The 25,442-nt window shown below is 45.2% G+C and overlaps 1 protein-coding gene across 2 annotated transcripts in view; it reads right to left on the minus strand.

Annotated features, from left to right (window-relative positions):
• LOC141051193 (uncharacterized) overlaps positions 1–25,442 on the minus strand; it is a 64,368-nt gene that overhangs the window by 16,843 nt on the left and 22,083 nt on the right. For both annotated transcript variants that reach the window (XM_073548057.1, XM_073548058.1), the window contains exons 2-4: positions 4,321–4,444; positions 4,144–4,241; positions 3,036–3,126 (exon numbers count right to left, since the gene is read on the minus strand). In XM_073548057.1, the coding sequence (XP_073404158.1) occupies positions 3,036–3,126; positions 4,144–4,241; positions 4,321–4,444 (313 nt within the window). The remainder of the gene's footprint in view (positions 1–3,035; positions 3,127–4,143; positions 4,242–4,320; positions 4,445–25,442) is intronic.

The following is a 25,442-nucleotide window of genomic DNA, read 5'->3' on the forward strand; positions in this document are numbered from 1 at the left end:
AATCAATAAAGTGGAGGCAATTCAAACATGGCCGAGACCTCTGTCAAAGAAGCAAGTTAAAGCCTTCCTGGGGATTGTGGGATATTACAGGAGGTTCATCCCAAACTTCGCCACAATGGCTGCACCTCTAACTGATCTGCTTAAGGGGACAAAGTCAGTGATGGTAAGCTGGTCCGAAGAAGCAGAGTCAGCCTTTCAAGAAATGAAGGGAGCTCTTTGTAAGCAACCCGTTTTGGTGGCCCCAGACTTTAAACGTGAATTTGTCCTCCAGACAGATGCCTCAGATGTCGGGGTAGGAGCAGTCCTTTCCCAAGAGATACGTGGGGAGGAGCATCCTGTTCTCTACTTGAGTAGGAAGTTGACTTCTTGTGAGAGAAATTACTCAGTTGTAGAGGAGTGTTTGGCCATAAAATGGGCAGTGGATACATTACGATACTACCTGGTGGGACGGAAGTTCAGATTAATATCCGACCATGCCCCGCTCAGATGGATGAGGGAAACAAAGGGTAAGAATGCTAGGGTCACCCGCTGGTTCTTAGCCCTACAAGACTTTAGCTTCCATGTAGAGCATAGCGCAGGGAAGCTACATGGGAATGCCAATGCCCTCTCCAGAATCCCTTGCCTGGTAGGTGAAAGTGCCAGGCCCCATGGCTTTAGGCAGAGGGGGGAGGTATGTGGCAGGGCTAAGGGTCATGTAATTGATGGGAGATGTGTCTCATAAATGACTTGTCTCCATAATATAAGGCATAACAAATATTGCTGTATTATTATTTTGAAGGACCTGTGGTGAGGTCACAGTCATGTGACCAGTCAGCTGCTGGGTTCGTGGGTGTGACTACACGGTTATAATGTGGCCTGCTCTTGAACCAGGCAGCTGTATGTCAGGGGGGTATACACCTCCTGTGTGTGCTGAGGCTCGCGGAGTGAGCCTGAAGGAAAGGATATTTGATGTTATTTTGGTCGCCTGAACTGAAGGCTGTTTATTTTGGTGACATGCTGTTTGGTTTGTGATGTAATAAACCGCATGAACTTTAAGGGAACCTGCTTCCTGACTGTCTCCCGTCGCACCTAAGCGGGTAGAATCCCTACAGTATGTATGTATGTCCGGGATTGGCATCCGCACCGTAGCAGCTACAGCAACAAAATTTGACACAGTCACACGTCTGGACCCCGTGAGCATCACAGGCTATGTTGTGAGGCGAAATTTTAACCCCGCGCGTTCCAATTCACCAAACAATTTTTCCCCCATCTACATAATGGCGAAAAAGTGTATGTATGTATTGGCATCTGCACCGTCGTAGCTACAGCCACTAAATTTTGCACAGTCACACGTCTGGACCCCGAGAGCGTCATAGGCTATGTTGTGAGGCGAAACTTTAAACCTGCGGGTTCCAATTCACAAAACAAATTTGCCCCTATCTACATAATGGGAAAAAGTGTTGGAGGCAAATTGACAGCTGCCAGATGTGAGCAAGGAGGACTTAAAGAATGAGAGCGATGGAGCCAAAGAGTATATACTGTACAGTTGCTAAGGTGGGGCCCTAACATGGGATACTCACCACATACGGGGATATGAACACACACACACACACACACACACACACACACACAAAATGCGCCACACTACTTAGGTGAAGGTAGGACAGAGTCTGAGACAGGCATCAGTCTCCATCAGTGACTCGGCACGCCTCAGTGTACATGCTCTACAATCCGTAGTCAGCGTCTATAGCGGCATCCGCAGTTGCGACGTCGCACGCTCAGGCGGCCTAGAGGGACTCTGACCCCGTGTCCTTGGGGTAGAGTTCTGTGACTGTTTCCCGTGCGCTCATTGGCCGGGCTCTGTGAGTTAAACAGGCTCCGGCATTTATGTTCAGCGGTAGTGCGGCTCTGTGAGTTAACAGAGTTCGCTCCTGTTAACACTGGGTGACGTTAACCTACGCGTGACCTTTCCACACCGCTTTATACTCCCGCCATTACCTAGCAGCAGTGTACCATCTCTGCACGGTGGACCCCGGGCTGCGAATGCACCTACTAATATTTTATAAATTGGTGCGTTCCGCCAGCCTAACAGTACTTATCACCTCTGAGCGGCCTCATCACACCAGATTCTATGGTGTCCAATAAAAACGATCGCCCAGTCAGTTACAGTTTTCCCCTGAAATTAATTATTATTAATGATTTTCAACATTATTACTTTTTTGGGACAGAATATCTTCTTCCTTTTGCTTTTTCAACAGCTGCAAGTCTGACATCAAAGTGCCCCTTTCCTTTACTACATCTTTCTTTTGGTTCAGTCGTATACAGTTTGCTTAAAGGTTTTGGAGTGATCTCTGGATTATTACAGGCCAAGATCAATCTTCAATCAAAGATGATGAGTCCATCCATCTGCAAACATGAACTAGCGCAACTCAAGACATATGGAAAAGGTGACTGTAATGGGATTCTCCATTATTTCATGTGTCTTCACTTCAGCCATTAATTCTAAATAGTTTCTCTAGCAGTTCTTCTGTTACTTTGGAGCTCAGCATAAATCAATATAATAGAATGCAGCACACTTACCTTACTAATCCCCTAAAGCTTTTCTTCCAATGTTGCCAAGGTACACTAAAAATATCAGTATTTCCTATTCTAAGTAGAACGACATGTGACAGCGGTAACCGATGTGTCGTTGCCGCTGCCAGATATTATCTTGGCCCATTGCAATTACTTTTATTTTTTTGTGGTTTTCTGTATGCGACAATGTAATGTTGTTTAATTTAACATATGAAAATAAATGCTGAGGTTTAATAAGGCGGTAACATATTTGCCGAAAAAGAAAATGGAATGGAATCTCCTGAGGCCTTTGATTGGGTGCAGAAACCATATTTGTGGTCATCAACCATGGATTTTATTTTTCCATTTTATGAAGATGGCATTTCAACTTTACCAATACAAAATAAATACGAAAAGAGCATTCAAAACTTGTGTCAACACAATTGTAGCATCCAGTGACTCAAAAGAATCTAACTTCTGTGAGGTTAGCGGTTACTACTCACCTGTGCTGTTATCTGTTGGAATCTCCTCTTTAATCCACTTATCACCCCTCACATTTGTCTCTGCAGAATCAATATGGGTCAGATATTCACCCTGAAATAAATGTTTTAAAAGTCACAGACAGATGGAGAAGTCACATCTACAATCAGCTCTAAACCTGCCATCTCCACCGTTCTCATTACAAGTATAAAACATATAATACTGGTGGACAAAACAAGACTGAGCACAAGACCTTCACTGCCGTCTACATATCATAGGTGGCACACGTGGTTTGTGGACCCACTGCGCCACGGGGCCGGGTCTGTCAAAGAAGAGACATAGCTAAGCGGCTACCAGGAGCTCCTGATGGTGAAGACAAACAGGGCTGCAGGTAGCCACCAGATACCATTCCCAGGCAGACTTCGGTACTGCAGCTGCTGATCCCAAGTGGTTGGGTTCGCCGGACAAGGAGACGTTTCTGGAGTCACTGCTGACCAAGATTCGAAGACAGACAAACTGGATCTTGAAGATAACTGCGTGTGTGATCAAGAAACTATTGGGAAACAGTTTTGTAGCTGGCTGCACTAGGACCAGGCACTATGGATTCAGGACTGGCCACATTAGGACCAAGGATCCAGTTCAGGTGTTGCCAATGCAGTTCCCGGATTCGGATATAGACACTACTGAAGCGGCCACAGAATAAAGAACACACTATCTGCACTAATGGAACGAAAAGGGAAATGGAATAATTATAACAGACTAAGAATGGGGTATCTGACAACATACAGCTGCACACACTAACACACTTAGCACTAAACTATAGGGGTTGCTCAGGTACCTCCCTATTGGAAAGGTTTCTTTTATACAAGATGCCTCCCAGCTGTTGGCTGGGGGAATTTTAATATGTACGCCCACTGCTCTTCTGAGAGCAGGAGACTGCATGTGTTAGGCATGCCGCTGGGAAGTGCACCCACACAGGAGACAGGGTGCACACCGAGAAATGGGAAGGCAACACATGCACAGCAATAAGTATGTCAGCATCGCTGCATGGGAGGGAAAGTGGAACCATGCAGGGGCGACGGCATTATCATTACAATAGGGGAGATTTAACGGCACCTTCTTTTCATCTACCTGATGATCCTGAGGAACATTGGGATCTTCTTGTTTACATTCCTGTTGAAGAAGAGGACGGGGACTTCTCTCTGGTGTTGTCCTCTCACTGGATAGAACTGGAGGAAACACATACAGGGACTGAATTCATCCTTTACACACAGATAATTATAGGCCATGTGTATTTAGTCCTATTACCTGGTGATGTTTCGGGCTTGGGAACCTCCATCATGACGTCCTTGTACAGATCATTGTGTCCTTCTAAATTCTCCCACTCCTCCATGGAGAAATAGACAGCGACATCCTGACACCTTTTAGGAACCTGACACAAACAATAAGAATAATGTAATGTGACATCATCAAAATCTCTCACCTCTCCAGTAAGCCGGAAGAGGATCTTTAGGCTCCAGTGTTATATCGTCTCCATCTTGATGGGTCAGTCAGGAAAATTCTCTTATTTAGAAAGTCTCTACTGGGAGGATCTGATTTTGGAGGAACCTGAATAAAAAATATGTAAAATCATACAAAACCTGAGAGGAAACCTTTGATGAGATATTAGAAGCGAATTTAGGTTTTCCGACACGCAGGGCAAAAATTCAGTTTCGTGCCCTCTCCTACATACAGAAAAAGTAGTTTGAGAAATTGTCATTTGACCTCTCATATATGATTTTGATACTTAGTCATATGCCAATGAGTTGGGCTTCTTAATTCTCTCAATGTTCAGTGAAATACTGCGGCCCCTGTTTTGTTGATAAAAACAGGAAGAGCAGCTTATCGGCACAAGACCGTAAGTATGGAAATCACATATAAGTGGTCACATAATGACCGCTGGTATTGGCAAGCAGCACCAAATCCTGACAGTGCGTATATTGTAAACTGCTAGAATTTGCACACTACAGTGATAAATTTTATATAATTAATGCTCATAACAAATACAGATGTAGTCATCTTTCACTTGTCAGATGAAAAATCATGATATCAGACAATTTATGGATTGTTACATGCATAAAGGATCAGAACCAATAACACAGGAATACATCACCAGAACCACCATCAGTACAGGAATACATCACATAGAGTAGTACATTGATGAATTGTACTTTCACGTCAGTCCCACATATAATTAATGGCATAAAACATTCAATCCTCAGTATGTCCTTAACAATGGTAAGGAGATACTGAGAGTTGTTATCCGCAATTATTGGACCATAGAGGAACTTCTGTAATGAAGAGATGTAGTTGGTATCATAAATAAACATTTAACCCCTTTCCCACCTTAGACATCTAGTCCAAGGTGGGATCCCCTCTTTGCTGCAGGCTCTGTTGATAAGCCGGCAACTTCATGTGCCCCTAACAGCAACAGGAGGAATTGCGATCCACCCGCGGCTGTTAACATTTTAAATGCTGCTGTCAATATCTGACAGCGACATTTACATGCCTGCGCCGGAAGCTCCTAACTAATTCCGTCCAGTGGTGCCAGAGGCTTGGCATGATAACCTCACGTCTGTAGCAGACCCCTAAGGTGGTCACTGCCCTGTAGCTATGAGTGCCACCCAGAAGCAAATGCTCTTAGCAAGTGAGCATTTTAGCTACATATAGCAGGGCTTCAGCCCTGCTCTGTGTAGCACAAGCAATTGGATGATCGCAGCTTCTATTTTCCCATGGAGACTATTGCAGAAAGTAAAAAACTAAAAAAAAAGTTTTAAAAAATATTAAAAAAAAGAGAAAAATAAAAGTTCAAATCACCCCCCACTCAAAATAAACACATTTGTTATCGCCACGCCCAGAAATTCCCAATCAATATGTAATAGAATTATTATGCTCGGTAACGAGCAAAAAGTCAAAAAGCCAGAATTGCGTTTCTTTGGTTGCCGCAACATAGCATTAAAAAATAATAATGGGGGGATCAAAAAGATAATAACTACATCAAAATGGTAGCAAAAAAAACATCTCAGCTCGCAAAAAATAAGCCCTCACTCAGCCCCATATCACAAAAAATTGACACTAGAGATGAGCGAATACTTCAATATCCGATTCAGATTACGTTTGTTGAATTTGCAATATTCACCGATTAATTTGGTGAATATTCGCCAAACATTACCAAATGTCATTAGTCAATAGTAATAATCACAGTTCCGTATCAGTCTGAAAGCCTGGAAGGGGCGTAACTAGGTGACCTACCCAATCTCTACTTGAATAAGTGGCAGAATACGAAAACTGTGACCCAAGGATGTACAAAGAGTTAGCACCAGGTGCTACTCCATGGCTGACCTACAGAATGTAGCAGCTGATCCCCTACAGTGGGTAAGCTGCTAAGGCCCAAATGAGGGATGAAAAATGCAGGCAGGCACTGTAGGAACTCTGGAACCACGTGCAGGTGTGACCGGCTGAGGAACAGGAAAGCATTGGCAGGTGCGGTGTGGACCGGGTGTTAGGACAGATGGGTGCTGGCAGGTGCAACTTGGACCGGCTGATGGACAGAAGAGCGCAGACAGGTACGAGCAGACAGGCACAGACAGGCAATAGCAGATGAGTACAGGGTAGACAAGGAGAAAGATAGACCTGGGGAATCTGACAACTATCAAGCATGCAAGACAAACTAATAACGTAGCTCAGGCACCTCCATATTGGAGGAGAATCCTCAAATAGAAGGTGCCACCCAGCTGTAGGTTGGAAATACCTTAGGTTGATACGTGTGGTCCCCTTAAGAGGGAGGGATAGCACGAGCGCACCCTCTAAGCATAGTTCCGTCCTACAACTGAACCTTGGAGGACACCGACACATAGGGTATGTGAGTGGGAGACACTGAATGTCCTGTCTCTTAGGTACGAGGCGATCAAACAAAGGGCCAAATCTTTAATGTCAACAGATCAGAATGTCTGTAGCCAGAGGGAATGGTCTAATGTGTCAAAGACAGATGCCAGGTGCAGGAAAAGGAGGACAAATTCTCGTCACTTTCATTTGTCGGTTGGTAAGTCGTTGGTGACTTCAGTCAGGGCAGTTTCAATGGTACAGTCTGAAGCCAAATAGTACACGGTCAAAGAGGGAGCTAGAGGAGAGATGGGAGGACAGTTCAAAATGGATGTGTTGTTCCAGTAGTTTGAAGGCATAGGAGAAAAATGATATGGGGCAATAGGTAGACACAGAGGTTGGGTCAAGGGTGGACTGTTTGAGGATGGATGTGATTGAGGTATGTTTAAATCAGGACGGAAGACACTAGTTGTTAGTGACAGGATGAAGAGGTGAGTTATGCTTGTGATGAATTTCAAAAAACTGACAGTCACATCCAAGCATAGTGTGAACAGGTGCTTAACCTAGAGTCACCAACTCATATACATTCAAGCAAAAAAGGAAGCACACTGTAGCGCCATAACATGAAAATTGAAGAAAGTTTAGCACATAAAATGGCCATGTTATGTGTACCTGGAAGCCCCGTTATGGCATTTTTCATATTTCTAATGCAGTAATGCAATTAATTTTTCAATTTTCAGGTTTGCATGTTATGGCGCTACAGTGTGCTTCCTTTTTTGCTTGAATGTATACGAGTTGGTGACTCTAGGTTAAGCACCAGTTCACACTATGCTTATGCTTGGATGTGACGGTCAGTTTTTTGAAATTTGTATTCATTTACTTTCTGACTGAGCACTCCACCTGTTAGCCGCAGGCGTTTTTAATCAAACCAGGGCCACTTCCCCTCCACAGAGATATAGACTTCAGTCTAAACAGAGGATTTTTCATAGGTTCCTGTTGTGAGTTCATTTTCCCCTTCACTACTGAGGCCCGAGGAACTCCCTCTTCTGGTAAAGAAAGGTAGTGAGCCTGATTATCAAACACCTGAGGCTGATGATGATGACTGGCTGAGTGGATTTACTGACTGGATATAAGGCTGCCGACGCCCTTCTGCCCTGCGGGTGATTTCTCTGTGGGATCCTTGGAGACCAGTCTGAATTCCTGCTCCTCTAAAGCTAAGTTTGCTGCTCGGCTTTTTGCATTTGTGCTTTGACTTTGTTTTGCTTTGTTTTTCTGGATTTCTGCCATTCCCTGCTAGGTGTGCTGAATTCCTTTAGCTCTGTCTTCTGAAAATACCTGAGTGCTGATTTAGTTTTTGAAGCCTAGCTGCTTCAGGGTCTTTTTCATATCAGCTTGTTGGCTTATGTCTTTGATAGGGTTTTTGCAGATTGCAGACAGCAGCCTTCCTGTCCTTTCCTATCTAGGTAGTTTTGGGCCCCGGCTTTGCTCAGTCTATCTTTCTGTCTGTGTTAGTGTTTTCATCTTGCTTCACCGTCATTATATGTTGGGGGCTGCCTATTGCTTTGGGGTCTGCTCTGGGGTAGTTTAGATTTCCCCTTTCTTTCTTTAGGCCTATTTAAATTCTCCGGCTGTGATCGAGGGGTCTAGGGCATCGTAGGAACCCCCCACGGCTACTGCTAGTTGTGTTGATAGGTTCAGGGGTCTGCAATCTGATAGTTGCCAACTTCTCTGGTTTTCTGGACTTAGCTTGTATTTCTGTTTTTGCCTCCTACGGTGACTCATTCATAACAGAATCACCCGCCATACCGCAGATCCTAGGGTACTCAATAGCAGGAAAGAATTGTAAAAAAAAAAAAAAAAAAGTGTGTATACTTTTTCCTCTATATCTCTGAGGCCGTAGGGGGAATTTTTTTTTTTTTCTCTCAATGGAGATAAAGCAATTGTCTGATCGTGTGGAGCAGCTCGCTGCGGAAGTGCGGGGAATTTCCGCCTACCTTGCTCATTCACATGCTGCTGAACCAAAGATTCCTACACCTGATGTATTTTTTGGGGATCGGTCTAAATTTTTGAATTTCAAAAATAATTGTAAATTATTTTTTGCCTTGAAGCCTAACTCGTCAGGGAGCTCCGCGCAGCAGGTTAAAATTGTCATCTCTTTGCTGCGTGGCGATCCCCAGGATTGGGTGTTTACTTTAAAACCAGATGATCCTATTCTGACTAATGTGAACGCATTTTTTCAGGCCTTGGGGTTGTTGTATGACGAACCTAATGCCATTGATCAGGCTGAAAAGACCCTGCTGGCATTGAACCAGGGTCGTGATTCTGCGGAATTGTACTGTCAAAAATTCCGAAAGTGGGCAGTACTTACTACCTGGAATGATAGTGCCTTGGCTGCTCTCTTTCGGAAGGGGTTGTCAGAAGCCGTAAAAGATACTATGGTGGGATTTCCTGTTCCCTCTGGTCTTGACGATTCTATGTCATTAGCCATTCAGGTTAATTGGCGTTTGCGCGAACGCAAAGCTGCATGAGAGGTGTTGCCACCTGTGGAACAAATGTCTGAACCTATGCAATGTGATAGAGTTTTTTCCAGAGAGCAGCGTCAGGAGTTCAGAAGGCGTAATAAGTTGTGTTTTTTCTGTGGAGATGCCTTGCATATTATTTCTGTCTGTCCTAAACGAGAGAAACGCTTTGCACACACGGTTTCTGTTGGGGGTGTTCAACCTAAGTTTCTTCTGGCTATTATTCTGATCTGCTCCCTGTCCACATTTTCTGCCAAAGCTTTTGTGGATTCGGGAGCAGCCCTAAACCTAATGGACTTGGATTTTGCTAAACGTTTTGGATTTCCGATGACACCTCTGCAGACGCCTATCCCTTTGAGGGGGATTGATGCTACTCCTTTGGCTAAAAATAAACCTCAGTTTTGGACCCAGGTGGTAATGCGGGTCGCCCCAGACCATCAAGAAAATTGCAGATTTTTGGTGTTGCATACTCTGCATGATACTATTGTTCTGGGGTTTCCCTGGTTACAAATTCATAATCCAGTTTTGGATTGGAAATCTGTGTCTGTGGTGAGTTGGGGTTGTCGGTGTGCCTTTAAGTGAGGCTCCGGTGTTTTCCACCTCTCCTCAGTCGCATGATGTTCCTGATTATTTGGCGGACTTTTATGATGTATTTAGTGAGAATGAGTCTGCGTCTCTGCCTCCTCATAGGAGTTATGACTGTGCAATTGAACTGAGCCCAGGGTGTAAATTTCCCAAGGGTCGGCTCTTCAATTTATCTGTACCCGAGCACGAGGCTATGCGATCCTATATTAAGGAGGCGTTGGAGAAGGGTCATATTAGACCATCCTCGTCACCCTTAGGTGCCGTTTTTTTTTTTGTAGCCAAAAAGGATGGATCATTAAGACCTTGTATTGATTATCGTGCCCTCAACAAAATTACTGTTAAATATCAGTATCCGTTACCCCTGATTTCTGATCTATTCTCCAGAGTTAAAGGTGCTTGCTGGTTTACCAAGCTTGACCTCAGGGGGCATATAATCTTATTCGCATTAAGCATGGGGATGAATGGAAGACGGCGTTTAATACTCCAGAGGGACATTTTGAGTACCTGGTGATGCCTTTTGGGCTCACTAATGCCCCTTCTGTCTTCCAGTGCTTCATGAACGATATTTTCCGAGATTTTGTCGATAAATTTTTGATTATCTATCTGGATGATATTTTGATCTTCTCCAAGGATTGGGATTCTCATGTGGAACATATTCGGACTGTGTTCCGGATCTTGAGGGAAAATTCCCTGTATGTCAAAGGATCTAAATGCCTTTTTGGAGTACAGAGGATTTCTTTTTTGGGATTTATTTTGTCCCCGTCAACTATTGAAATGGACCCGGCCAAGGTACAGGCCATTTACGATTGGGTTCAGCCCACTTCTTTGAAGGCCCTCCAGAAGTTTTTGGGTTTTGCTAATTTTTATCGGAAATTTATAGCAAAATTTTCTAGTATTGCCAAGCCATTGACTGATTTGACTAAGAAGGGTGCTGATGTGTTAAATTGGTCTCCAGAGGCTGTTTCTTCCTTTCAGGAGCTGAAGCGAAGATTCACCTCCGCCCCGGTTTTGCGGCAACCTGATGTCTCACTTCCATTCCAGGTAGAGGTGGATGCTTCTGAGATTGGTGCAGGAGCTGTTTTGTCCCAAAAGGATCCTGTAACATCTAAAATGAATCCCTGCGCTTTCTTTTCCCGAAAGTTCTCTCCATCTGAACGTAACTATGATGTGGGGAATAGGGAACTGTTGGCCATGAAATGGGCATTTGAGGAGTGGAGACATTGGTTGGAGGGAGCTAAGCATCAAGTCGTGGTCCTCACTGACCACAAGAATTTGATTTACCTAGATTCGGCTAAGCGCTTGAACCCTAGACAGGCTAGGTGGGCCTTGTTTTTTACACGTTTTGATTTTGTGGTTTCTTTTCTTCCTGGAACGAAGAATGTCAAGGCAGACGCCCTGTCTAGGAGCTTCTTTGCTGATTCTCCTGTGGTGACCAAGCCTGCTACCATCTTAGGCGAAGGGGTAGTTCTTTCTGCCATCTCGCCCGATTTGAGACGTGCTCTGGAAGAGTTCCAGGAGGACAAACCTGAGCGTTGTCCCAGTGGAGAGTTGTATGTTCCTGACCAGTGGAAGAAGAGAGTGATGTCTGAAGTTCATTGCTCTGCTTTGGCTGGTCATCCAGGTATTTTTGGTACTAGCGATCTGGTGAGTCGGTTTTTTTGGTGGTCCGCCTTGTCTCGTGATGTCAGGAATTTTGTGCAGTCCTGTGGGACGTGCTCCTGGTCTAAATCATGTTCTCGCTCTAGTGGGTTGTTGATGCCTTTGCCTGTCCCCAAGAGGCCATGGACCCATATTTCAATGGATTTCATCTCTGTTATGCCTGTCTCTCAAAGGATGACTGTTATTTGGGTGATCTGTGATAGGTTCTCTAAGGTGGTTCATCTTGTACCACTCCCTAAGTTGCCGTCTTCCTCTGAGTTGGTGCCCCTGTTTTTACAACAGGTGGTTCGTTTGCACGGGATTCCTGAGAACATTTTATCTGACAGAGGAGTCCAGTTTGTGTCTAGATTTTGGAGAACTTTCTGTTCCAGGCTGGGAATTCAGTTGTCCTTCTCCTCTGCTTTTCACCCTCAGACCAATGGGCAGACAGAGAGAACAAACCAGACCTTGGAGTCATATTTGAGATGTTTTATTTCTGCTGATCAGGATGATTGGGTTTCATTTTTGCCCTTGGCCGAATTTGCTTTAAATAATAGAGCTAGTTCTGCCACTTTGATGTCACCTTTTTTTTGTAACTTTGGGTTTCATCCTCGATTTTCTTCAGGGCAGGTGGAGCCCTCTGCCTGCCCAGGTGTTGACACTGTGGTGGAGAGAATGCACCAGATCTGGGACCAAGTGGTGGATAAGTTCTCTCTCTCCCAGGAAAAGGCCCAGCGGTTTTCCAACCGACATAGGACCATTGGTCCCCAGTTTAAGGTTGGTGATATGGTGTGGTTATCATCAAAAAATATTGCTATGAAAGTGGCTTCTCCTAAGTTTAAGCCTAGATTTATTGGACCTTACAAGTTTGTTGAGATTATTAATCCGGTCTCTTTTCGTTTGGCTCTTCCTGTCACATTTAAAATCCATAATGTGTTCCATAAATCTTTGTTGAAGAGGTTTGTTGAACCTGTTGTTCCGGGGGTGGCACCTCCAGACCCTGTATTGGTTGAAGGTAACATGGAATATGAGGTAGAGAAAGTACTGGATTCCCGTCTGGCTAGACGGAGACTCCAGTATTTGGTTAAGTGGAAGGGTTATGGTCAGGAGGATAATTCCTGGGTCTCTGCCTCTGATATTCATGCCAAAAGATTGGTGCGTGCATTTCATCGGGCTCACCCTGATTGCCCTGGTGGCGTGGTTGAGGGTTCGGTGACCCCTCCTCAAGGGGGAGGTACTGTTGTGAGTTCATTTTCCCCTTCACTACTGAGGCCCGAGGAACTCCCTCTTCTGGTAAAGAAAGGTAGTGAGCCTGATTATCAAACACCTGAAGCTGATGATGATGACTGGCTGAGTGGAGTTACTGACTGGATATAAGGCTGCCGACGCCCTTCTGCCCTGCGGGTGATTTCTCTGTGGGATCCTTGGAGACCAGTCTGAATTCCTGCTCCTCTAAAGCTAAGTTTGCTGCTCGGCTTTTTGCATTTGTGCTTTGACTTTGTTTTGCTTTGTTTTTCTGGATTTCTGCCATTCCCTGCTAGGTGTGCTGAATTCCTTTAGCTCTGTCTTCTGAAAATACCTGAGTGCTGATTTAGTTTTTGAAGCCTAGCTGCTTCAGGGTCTTTTTCATATCAGCTTGTTGGCTTATGTCTTTGATAGGGTTTTTGCAGATTGCAGACAGCAGCCTTCCTGTCCTTTCCTATCTAGGTAGTTTTGGGCCCCGGCTTTGCTCAGTCTATCTTTCTGTCTGTGTTAGTGTTTTCATCTTGCTTCACCGTCATTATATGTTGGGGGCTGCCTATTGCTTTGGGGTCTGCTCTGGGGCAGTTTAGATTTCCCCTTTCTTTCTTTAGGCCTATTTAAATTCTCCGGCTGTGATCGAGGGGTCTAGGGCATCGTAGGAACCCCCCACGACTACTGCTAGTTGTGTTGATAGGTTCAGGGGTCTGCAATCTGATAGTTGCCAACTTCTCTGGTTTTCTGGACTTAGCTTGTATTTCTGTTTTTGCCTCCTTCGGTGACTCAATCATAACAGGTTCCCATTCAGATGGAGACTTCAGTCTTAGTGAGGATTGGCATAGACAGGGACCTGGAAAACGAGAAATGCCTTAACGGGGCTTCCAGGTACACATAACATGGCCATTTTATGCGCTAAACTTTCTCAATTTTTCATATTTCTAATGCAGTAATGCAATTCATTTTTCAATTTTCATGTTTGCATGTTATGGCGCTACAGTGTGCTTCCTTTTTTGCTTGAATGCTTGTGATGAAGACTGTGGTCAAGTTTGGATTGAGGTGGGATGCTGTTGTGTCACGTTCACAGGTATGAGGCGAAGTATTCAGACGAAAGGAGAGGGAGAGGGAACTGGTGGATGCAGGAAAGAATTGAAACAACTGAATAGCGGTTTAGGGGTGTGAGACAGGTATGATATGAGGGATGAGAAGTCGGTTTGTTTTGCTTCAGTCAGAATTTTTGCAGCATTTTAACAACTTCTGTTACTGGAATGGCAACTCCGCTCCCTTTCTTTGGCAGCCATACAATATTATGCTTTGTAGATAAGGGCCAGAAAGAACATGTGCTCCAGTAGATGGCAAGCGCTGCATCAAGTGGCCTCGGCTCCTCTTCCTCCACCTTAACATCACACACAGTACAGTTCTCAGTGTTGGCACCCCAATTAACCTTTTTTCAACCCCCCACATCACAACTCTCCAGTCACCCAACTGACTGTGGGGAGCCACACATTGGCCACTCTGCAGAGCTGTTCACACATTCTATTCTATAGGTATCAGAGGTCTGCTCAAAACATTCACAGTGTCAAGTTTAGGAAATCATCTGCACCGATGGCCAAATTTTTTTACTTAGATCTATGGTCGGATGAAGTTTTATCAAAGCATAAACCAAACCCTCTTCAACATACGTTACCCCCATTGGATGAAGGTGATCCATTTGTGATGAGACTCAGATATTTGAGGCGTCCGCAGACTGTTCTGTGCTATCAAGACAGGAAGAGGAGGAGGATGACTCTCAGGGCGAGGACTGGGATAACAATGAGGTAGTGGATCATACTTGTTGTAACCCTGAGGCATGCAACTGAGTAGCTCAGCAGAGGAGGAGGAGGATGAACATGAGGTTACGTGCACACAGTTATGCAATCATGACAATCAATGCATCCTGAGGCCCAATTATTGAGTTGGACAGCATCGTTCATGGTTGTGCAGTTGCCTAGCTTGGGTCCTGTTTGCATATTTGCAAAAATCTTAAAAATCATGCCGTCAACTTTTTTAAAAGCCAACTAGTAGAGTAAAAAAATGTAAATCATTTTAGTACTACATGCAAAACCTGCCACATGCGTGATCAACATGTGTTAATGTGGGAATACCATTGTGCTAAAAATCCATCCACCCCATCTTCTGATTTTTCTTCCTCCCTCACCATGGCAAGTGTTGTCACACAGGTCTGTGAAGAACCTCCACATGTTTACCCTCTACTGTTGGGATGATTGATAGCCTGTCAGCTGATACGGAATTCGACATGCCTGCTGTTTTTGACTGATCTTACCTACCAAGCACAATCCATCTTTATCAATCCACCGTAACATCCCCGTCTGCACCTCTCACAGTCCAGCAGCTTGTCTTGTTCACCCTAATCCATCCTGTGTTGGCACAGCAGCAAACCCCCATTTCTGCAGTTGTGCTGACATAAAATATTCTTCACTTCTACACATGGCACAGTTACCAGGTTGAATTTCATCATCTTCAATCTATATATATAAAAATGAGTGTGTGTGTGTGTGTGTGTGTGTGTGTGTGTGTGTGTGTGTGTGTGTGTGTGTGTATATATATATATATATATATATATATATATATATATATATATATATATATATATATATATATATAGTGATAAAACACTCCGGGATCGCCTTTGCTGGGGTCAAAGGTCACGTGCGTTCAGCATAAAACTCAGGTGCAGAGCTGGGATTCGGGTATAACTGACTCTGGGTCAGGTTTATTAATGGTGAAAGCAATGCATAAAAGAAATAAAACATAAAACAAATCCTTGCCTGTCCGGCACTAACTAAACAATGGACAACCTAACTACCAACTGGCGGGCTTCTCCCGTCCAGCCAAACCACAGTTGCAGTGGGCACTACTTCCACTCACGTGTGTGTCTCTCACACAGACAGGCTCTGTGTGTTCCCAGGCTGAGACACTCACACAACCACCTTGCATCCTTTTATATCCACCTCCCATTATCCATTAGTAAGCAGGTGCGATACTGACCAGACTAGGCCACATAGGAAAGGAATCTGGGCGAGATATACCTGCCCTCATCCACTATTCCCACATGATTCTCACATATCCCCCCCCTCTGCTCAGACCACTCCGGTCGAGCAATGACACCCACTAAACAGTGCACTCGGGACAGGGCATCTGCGTTTCCCATCTGTACTCCTGGGCGGTGCTCCACCGTAAAAGTGTAGGCCTGCAGGGCAAGGAACCACCGGGTCACCCGGCTATTCCGTTCCTTGTTTAAGTGCATCCACTTGAGAGGGGCATGGTCAGTGATCAGCCTGAACTTTCGGCCCACCAGGTAATATTTGAGGGCCTCTAGAGCCCACTTAATGGCGAGGCACTCTTTTTCTACGACGGCATACCTTTGCTCGTGTTTATTCAGCTTCCTGCTGAGATAGAGGACTGGGTGTTCCACTCCGTCCCTCACTTGTGAGAGTACGGCCCCGATACCGGTATCAGAGGCATCCGTTTGTACCACAAACTCGCTGCGGAAGTCCGGAGTCACCAGTACGGGCTGAGAGCAAAGTGCCCGTTTTAGGCTATGGAAGGCTTCTTCAGCCGCTAAACTCCATTTAATCATGACGGAGTCTTTCCCTTTTGTAAGATCCGTCAGGGGGGTAGCGATGGCTGCAAAATTGGGTATGAACCGGCGATAATAGCCGGCGATCCCCAGGAAGGCTTGCACCTGCTTCTTGTTGACAGGTTGTGGCCAGTCCTGAACCGCCTGAATCTTATCAACCTGGGGTTTAACAACACCCCTCCCAATTACATACCCCAAATACCGGGCTTCTTCTAGCCCGATTTGACATTTCTTGGGGTTCGCGGTTAGACCTGCCTCCCACAGGTCGTCAATCACAGATTGTACTTTCTGGAGATGAGTCTCCCAGTCCAAGCTGTAAATGACAATGTCATCCAAATAGGCCGAAGCATACTGCCTATGTGGCCTCAAGACTCGATCCATCAGTCTCTGGAAGGTTGCCGGTGCCCCGTGCAGTCCAAACGGCATATACACATACTGAAATAAACCTTCCGGCGTAGCAAATGCCGTCTTTTCTCTGGCAGCCTCAGCCAGAGGGATCTGCCAATACCCCTTTGTTAGGTCTAGGGTCGTAATATACCGGGCTTTTCCTAACCGGTCTATTAACTCGTCGACCCGGGGCATGGGGTAGGCATCAAATTCTGAGACCGCATTCAGTTTCCTGAAGTCATTGCAGAACCGGATGGTGCCGTCCGGTTTAGGGATTAGCACAATCGGGCTGGACCACGCACTGTGCGATTCCTCAATGACTCCTAACTCTAGCATTGCCTTCACTTCTCGGGAAACGGCTTCACGGCGCGCATCCGGGATTCGGTAGGGCTTTACGTGAACTGTGACACCAGGTTCCGTTATGATGTCATGTTTCATTAGTATAGTCTGCCCGGGTTTTTCTGAGAAAAACTTTTGGTTGTGAAGTAGAAGCTGCCTGACTTCAGTCTTTTGCCGCTCCGAGAGAGTCTCTGCAACCCGTACCTCCGGTACGGGATGCGAGCAGACGGGACGGGCCAGCTCCGCTGACAAGGCAGACCGATCTTTCCAGGGTTTTATCAGATTTATATGATAAATCTGTTCAGGTTTCCGTTTACCTGCCTGGTATACTTTGTAGTTTACTTCACCAACTCTTTCCTTAATCTCAAAGGGGCCCTGCCACTTTGCCAGGAACTTACTGTCCACCGTGGGGACCAGGATCAACACCCTATCTCCGGGTGCAAACGTACGGATCTTGGCGCCCCTATCATAGATTCTTTTTTGGGCTCCTTGAGCCTGTATCATGTGTTCTTTGATGATAGGCATAACAGCCGCAATACGGTCCTGCATTTGTGTGATGTGATCTATCACTGTTTTAAACGGAGTGACCTGACCCTCCCAGGTTTCTTTTGCAACGTCTAACAGTCCGCGAGGACGTCGGGCGTACAATAACTCGAAAGGCGAGAATCCTGTGGAAGACTGGGGTACTTCCCAGATGGCAAAAAGCAAATACAGAAGTAAATAGTCCCAGTTCTTCCCATCCTTGTCTATCACCTTTCTCAGCATCTGCTTCAGAGTTTTATTGAACCGTTCGACCAACCCGTCTGTTTGAGGGTGATACACGGATGTGCGTAACGGTTCGATTTGTAACAATCGGCAGAGCTCCTTCATTACCCTGGACATAAAGGGGGTCCCCTGGTCGGTGAGTATCTGTTTTGGTATACCGACCCGACTAAACACATGCACCAGTTCCTTGGCAATCGCCTTGGTGGCCGTGTTACGCAAAGGGATGGCCTCCGGGTAACGAGTGGCATAATCCAAGATGACCAGGATATGTTGGTGTCCACGTGCAGACCGTGGAAGGGGCCCAACTAAATCCATCCCAATCCTCTCAAACGGGACTTCAATAATAGGTAGGGGTACCAAAGGGCTACAGAACCGGGGCTTAGGTGCAGAGGCTTGGCAGTCAGGACAAGACTCACAATATACACGAATATCGTGATGCATGCCTGGCCAAACAAAACAGTGTAATATCCTTTCGGTGGTTTTCTGGACTCCCAGGTGACCTCCCATCACATGTCCGTGGGCCAGGTCCAGCACCTGCCGCCGGTAGGGTTTTGGCACGACTAATAGTTGCACCGTATCTTCCCCCTTTTTCTCTATCTGATAGAGTAAATCATTCTCCAGAACCATGTAAGGATATGCCAGCCTAGAGCCAGGTTCTACGGGTACCCCATTTATCACTTTTACATTTGTCCTAGCCTGAGAAAGGGTAGGATCCTTTATTTGCTCGCTTTGGAAGTCATCTTTCTGAACTTCTAAATCCGGCAAACGGGGAGGTGGACGGCTGTCGGCCTCCTCCTCTTCCCCGGTCTCCTCCGTATCACCCGCCATGACTGAAAACGGGAACGGCAGGTCATTTCCCGCAGACTCTTCTCCAGAGTCTTCCGGGGAGACCTCTTCCAGGGGTTCGTGACCCACACGCGCCCTGGGAGAAGAACCATGTACACTATTACCCGAGGGCATCAACTGATTCTCCCACAATTGCCAGAAGTGGGGAAAATCCCGGCCCAGGATAACATGCAATAACGCCGGGACGAGTCCCACTTTATGTTGCACAGACCCATAGGAAGTAGTAATGCATATGACCGTGGTGAGGTATGAACAGGTGTCTCCATGCACACACGTTACAGAAAATTTGTCTGATGGTCCAGTCGGGGCTGACACCAGACTGGCCTTCACCAGAGTCACCGCACTTCCGGAGTCTAACAATGCCACCACATTTTTGCCGTCAACAGTTAAATCACACAAGTGTTTTTCCACATCCTTTTGACCGGCATTCACACTCACTACCCGTGCAACCATAGACATGCGGTTTTTAGAGTCTGTGACGTCGCACTGCATGGGTTCAGTAGTGACCGGACAGTTCGCAGCAATATGTCCCATCTCTTGGCAGCGGAAACACCTAACGGGCCCCTTGCTTAGACCATAGTTCGTTACTCTCGGCCTCGCAGTGCGGGCAGTCCCGTTTTCCTCCCCCACTGTCTTAGGGATTTTTCCTTCTCCCCTACTCCCTGGAACAGTCTTACCAGTTCCACGTGGAGATGATGAAGAACGAGGTGGGGTAGCGTCGTCTCGGAGTCCTTCCGCCATGGAGTAACGTTCAACCAGATCCACCAGTTGATCTGCCGTCGTAGGATTTCCATTGCTTACCCACTTCCTCAGGGCTGGCGGTAGAGCTCTCAGGTACTTGTCCATGACGACTCTCTGGATTATCTCTGGCGCTGTCAGCACCTCGGGTTCTAGCCACTTCTTCGTCACGTGGACCAGGTCGAACATCTGTGACCGCGGTGGTTTATCCGGCTGATAAGTCCATTGATGCACTCTCTGTGCACGGACAGCGGTCGTCACTCCCAGCCGGGCCAAGATCTCGGCTTTCAATTTGTCAAAGTCCTGCGCGGCTTCAGGCTCTAAGTCATAATAAGCCTTTTGGGCCTCACCGGAAAGAAACGGGGCAATCAGGCCGGCCCACCGTGCCTTCGGCCATTTTTCTCGTACCGCTGTCCGTTCAAACGTGGTCAGGTACGCCTCGACGTCATCTTCGGTCGTCATCTTCTGCCAGTACCGACTCACGTGAATCACTCTCGACTCGGCTTCCAGGTTAACCTCATGTAGGCTTGCCAAGCGCTGCGCCACCTGCTGGAGAAGCGAACGATCGGTAGCTGTCATGTCCACCAACTCCTTCAGCTGGGCCATCATCACCCGATTAGCTTCTTGCTGGACGGCGGTGGACTGTACCAGCGCTTTCACCACGTCCTCCATGCTCATGCTTGCAACGTGATGCCCGCGTTCTCCACCACAATGTGATAAAACACTCCGGGATCGCCTTTGCTGGGGTCAAAGGTCACGTGCGTTCAGCATAAAACTCAGGCGCAAAGCTGGGATTCGGGTATAACTGACTCTGGGTCAGGTTTATTAATGGTGAAAGCAATGCATAAAAGAAATAAAACATAAAACAAATCCTTGCCTGTCCGGCACTAACTAAACAATGGACAACCTAACTACCAACTGGCGGGCTTCTCCCATCCAGCCAAACCACAGTTGCAGTGGGCACTGCTTCCACTCACATGTGTGTCTCTCACACAGACAGGCTCTCTGTGTTCCCAGGCTGAGACACTCACACAACCACCTTGCATCCTTTTATATCCACCTCCCATTATCCATTAGTAAGCAGGTGCGATACTGACCAGACTAGGCCACATAGGAAAGGAATCTGGGCGAGATATACCTGCCCTCATCCACTATTCCCACATGATTCTCACAAAATATATATATATATATATATATATATATATATATATATATATATATATATATATCGAGCCACGCCCACTCCACATAGCCACATTCTCTCCACACGCAAAGCCCCTTTCTTGACCACAACAGCTCACACTGCATGTGTTGCCCATAGCAACCAATCACTAAGCATCTTTCATTTCACCAGAACTGTTTAAAAGATGAAAGCTGAGCTGTGAATGGTTGCTATGAGCAACAGTTTTCCTTGTAGACAGTTGTGGTAACTGAGGCCTATTATTCTTATTTCTATGGTGTTATCATCCTTCTGTAAAGCTGGAAATAACACTAATTATTACCGTGCTGACACAGATCACCCTCTGACACAGACTACTGGGGGAGCCCAGAATCAGGAACTTCTTTGTCTGGCATGAAGCATGTCATTAACTTAAAAATTCAAGCACAGATTAAAAAAAGAAACACAAGATGGATTTCTCCAACCGAGGTGTCATTTTATTTGGTGCAACAGCATCAACCTGACAATGCGTGGTTCACTTTAAATTTGTTTATTACAGCTACAACTAATGCCACTAAAAATTAGTCCTTCTTTAAAATTTCTAATTAAATGGTGTTACTCTCCCAAAAGTTTTAAGTCTGCTTTCTCTAAGAGAAAAGCTGTATTACACCTCAATGAGCAAGAATTACAGAAAGAAGAAAGGGAGCCAAGACTTACAGAAATGAGTACAGGAATGGTACCCCTAATACCCCAAATCATCCTGTACCGTCAGAGCGACCGGACTACTACCCCTAATATCCCACATCATCCCGACTGCTCTCTCCCTCATCAGACAAATATCAGAGCAGAGAAATACCGGCCCCGAGCACATCCCGGGCTCCCCGCCCCACCCCGAGCACCGAGCACATCCCGGGCTCCTCGCTCCCCAAGCATCCCAAGAAGTTACCGTGTCTGGTAGCTCCGACATCTGCTGCTCACACTGCGGCATCAGATGCGCAGAACCAAGTATTAGGGGGCAGAGCCACCGCACTGAAAGGCTCTGTGCTGTGGGGACACTGCGCCTCCACCGTGTACAGACAGGAGGGAACCCAGAGATGACATACAGGTATATACAGGAGGAGATGACATACAAGTATATAATATATACATGAGGAGATGATATACAGCGCCATTTTTTTGTGCAATATAATCATTACAATTTGTTATAACTAACCATAGTTAGTTACTACGCCCAGGCAATGCCGGGCTCTTCAGCTAGTCTACTAATAATAATAAACTAAATAATAATAAACAGCATGGTGGCTCAGTGGATAGCACTGCAGCCTTGCAGTGCTGGAGACCTGGGTTTGAATCCCACCAAGGACAACATCTGCAAGGAGTTTGCATGTTTCTCCCAGTGTTTGTGTGGGTTTTCTCAGGGTACTCCGGTTTCCTCCCACATTCCAAAGACATGCTGATAGGAAATTTAGATTAATAAAAATAAACTAGGCACTTATCTTTATTTCTTTATGGTGTGGGATCCTACTACGGCACCTTCCTTAGTAGTGCACACGGTTCTCTACTAGGAAATTTAGATTGTGAGCCCAATCAGGGACAGCGATGATAATGTGTGCAAACTGTAAAGCGCTGCGGAATATGTTAGAGCTATATAAAAAGATTATTATTATTAATATATCACAAACACATTACGCATAGCTTTTCGAGTCAGCAAGTCATATAAAACAGTCAAAAGTGACCAGATTTAGGATAATAAAACATTTCAAGCAATGATTGCAGAACTAAACAAATACACACCAGAACATGGAGAACTAAAACTACTACTACTGATTGCTTGACTTGTACAACAAAGCTACTGCACACCAGGGGATGGAGACTTTAAGCACTAGACACCAAGTCTTTGAATCCCCAGAGCTTGCAGAACAAACTTCTGTAATACTTCCTATAGTGCTTCTGCCTCCTCCACCATCTTCAGTGCCTCCACCTGTGCCCTCAACCAACTGCCTTAATCCCTTTACCCCCAAGGGTGGTTTGCACGTTAATGACCGGGCCAATTTTTACAATTCTGACCACTGTCCTTTTATGAGGTAATAACTCTGGAATGCTTCCATGGATCCTGGTGATTCTGACCTTGTTTTCTCGTGACATATTGTACTTCATGTTAGTGGTAAAATCTCATTCAAATAACTTGCGTTTATTTAAAAAAAAAAAATGGAAATTTGGAGAAAATTTTGAAAATTTTGCAATTTTCCAACTTTGAATTTTTATGCGCCCTTAAATCACAGAGATAATGCACAAAAAAAACTTAATAAGTAACATTTCCCATATGTTTACTTTATATCAGCACAATTTTGGAACCAAAATTTTTTTTTGTTAGGAAGTTATAAGGGTTAAAAGATTTCTCCTTTTCACAACACCATTTTATTTTTAGGGACATCACATCACATTTGAAGACGAGGGGTCTATATGATAGAAAATACCCAGAAAATACCCAAAAGTGACACCATTCTAAAAACTGCACCTCTCAAGGTGCTCAAAACCACATTCAAGAAGTTTATTAACCCTTCAGGTGCTTCACAGCAATTTTTTGAAAGTTTAAAAAAATGAACATTTAACTTTTTTTCACCAAAAAAATTACTTCAGGTCCAATTTTTTTTATTTTACCAAGGGTAACAGGAGAAATTGGACTGCAAAAGTTATTGTGCAATTTGTCCTGAGTACGCTGATACCTGATATGTGGGGGGGAACCACTGTTTCCGTGCATGGCAGAGCTCGGAAGGCAACGAGCGCCGTTTGACTTTTTCAACGCAAAATTGTCTGGAATTGAGATCGGTGCGCCAAGTCATGTTTGGAGAACCCCCTGATGTGCCTAAACAGTGGAAATCCCCCACAAGTGACCCCATTTTGGAAACTAGACCCCCCAAGGAACTTATCTAGATGTGTGGTGAGAACTTTGAACCCCCAGGGGCTTCACAGAAGTTTATAACGTACAGCCGTACAATTAAAAAATCATTTTTTCCACAAAAATGATCTTTTCACCCCATTTTTTATTTTCCCAAGGGAAACAGGACCCCAAAAGTTAGTGTAATTTGTCCTGAGTAGGCTGATACCCCAAAAGTGGGGGTAAACCACTATTTGGGCACATGGCAGAGCTCGGAAGGGAAGCAGCCCCATTTGACTTCTTTGGCTGGAATTGAGATCAAATGCCATTTTGCGTTTGGAGAGCCCCTGATGTGCCCAAACAGTGGAAACCCCCAATTCTAACTCCAACCCTAACCCCAACACACCCCTAACCCTAATCTCAGCCCTAGACCTAACCCTAATGGGAAAATGGAAATAAATACATTTTTTATTTTATTTTTTTTCCCTAACTAAGGGGATGATAAAGGGGGGTTTGATTTACTATTTATGGCATGTTTTTATTGTTTGGCAGCTGTCACACACTAAAAGATGCTTTTTATTGTAAAAGTAGTTTTTGCATCACCACATTGTGAGAGCTATAATTTTTCTATATTTTGAACTGCACCGAGTCATGTGATGTCTTATTTTTTGCGGGACGAGTTGACGATTTTATTGGTACTATTTTCAGGCATGTGACTTTTTTTGATCGCTTTTTATTCCCATTTTTGGGACGCAGAATGAACAAAAACCAGCATTTCATGAATTTCTTTTGGGGGGGTGCGTTTACACCGTTCCGCTTGTGGTAAAATTTATAAAGGCGTTTTATTCTTCGGGTCAGCATGATTACAGCGATACCGCATTTATTTCATTTTTACGTTTTGTCGATTTTATGCAATAAAAACAAATTTATATAAAAAATAATTATTTTTGCATCGCTTCATTCTGCGAGCTATAACTTTTATTTTTTCGCTGATGATACTGTATGGTGGCTCACTTTTTGCGGGACAAGATGACGTTTTCAGCGGTACCATGTTTATTCATATCCGTCTTTTTGATTGCACGTTATTGCACTTTTTGTTCGGAGGGATGATAATAAAGCATTGTTTTTTGCTTTGTTTTTTTTTTTTTTGTTTTTTAAGGGGTTCACTAAAGAGGTTAACTAGTGGGATAGTTTTATAGGGCGGGCCATTACGGACACGCCGATACTAAATATGTGTACTTTTATTGTTTTTTTTTTTTTTATTTAAAAAAAAAAAAAATTAGGGAATATTTTTTTTTATTTTAATTTATTTTTATTTTTAAATTTTTACACGTTTTTTTTTTTACTTTATTATATTGTTCCAGGGGGGACATCACTGTCTTGTCAGATCGCCAATCTGACACTTAGCGCTGTTCTGTGTCAGATCGGCGATCTGACAGGCGCTGCTACAGGCTTCCTTCTGCCTACTCTCAGCAGGCAGTGAGGAAGACGCCTCCCAGCAGGACCCCGAAGGCCCCTGTGGCCATATTGGATCCGGGGGCCTGCAGGGAGGACTCTAGGAGCAATGCAGCACATCGCCTCGCTCTGGGGGTCGCAGGGAAGCATGGAGGGAGCCCCCTCACTGCGGGCTTCTCTCCTATGCCCCCGGTACACTGCGATCATGTTTGATCGCAGTGTGCCAGGGGTTAATGTGCCAGGGGTGGTCCGTGACCACCCCTGACACATAGTGCCAGGTGTCAGCTGTGATAATCAGCTGACACCCGGCCGCTATCATCTGCGCTCCCCCCGTGAGCGCCGCTGATCGCATGTGAAATAATATTCCGTCCTTGGGACTTAGGT

Source organism: Dendrobates tinctorius, unplaced genomic scaffold, assembly GCF_039654945.1.
Source record: "Dendrobates tinctorius isolate UK_male_01 unplaced genomic scaffold, ASM3965494v1 ptg000155l, whole genome shotgun sequence".
NCBI classification, from domain to species: Eukaryota; Metazoa; Chordata; class Amphibia; order Anura; family Dendrobatidae; genus Dendrobates; species Dendrobates tinctorius.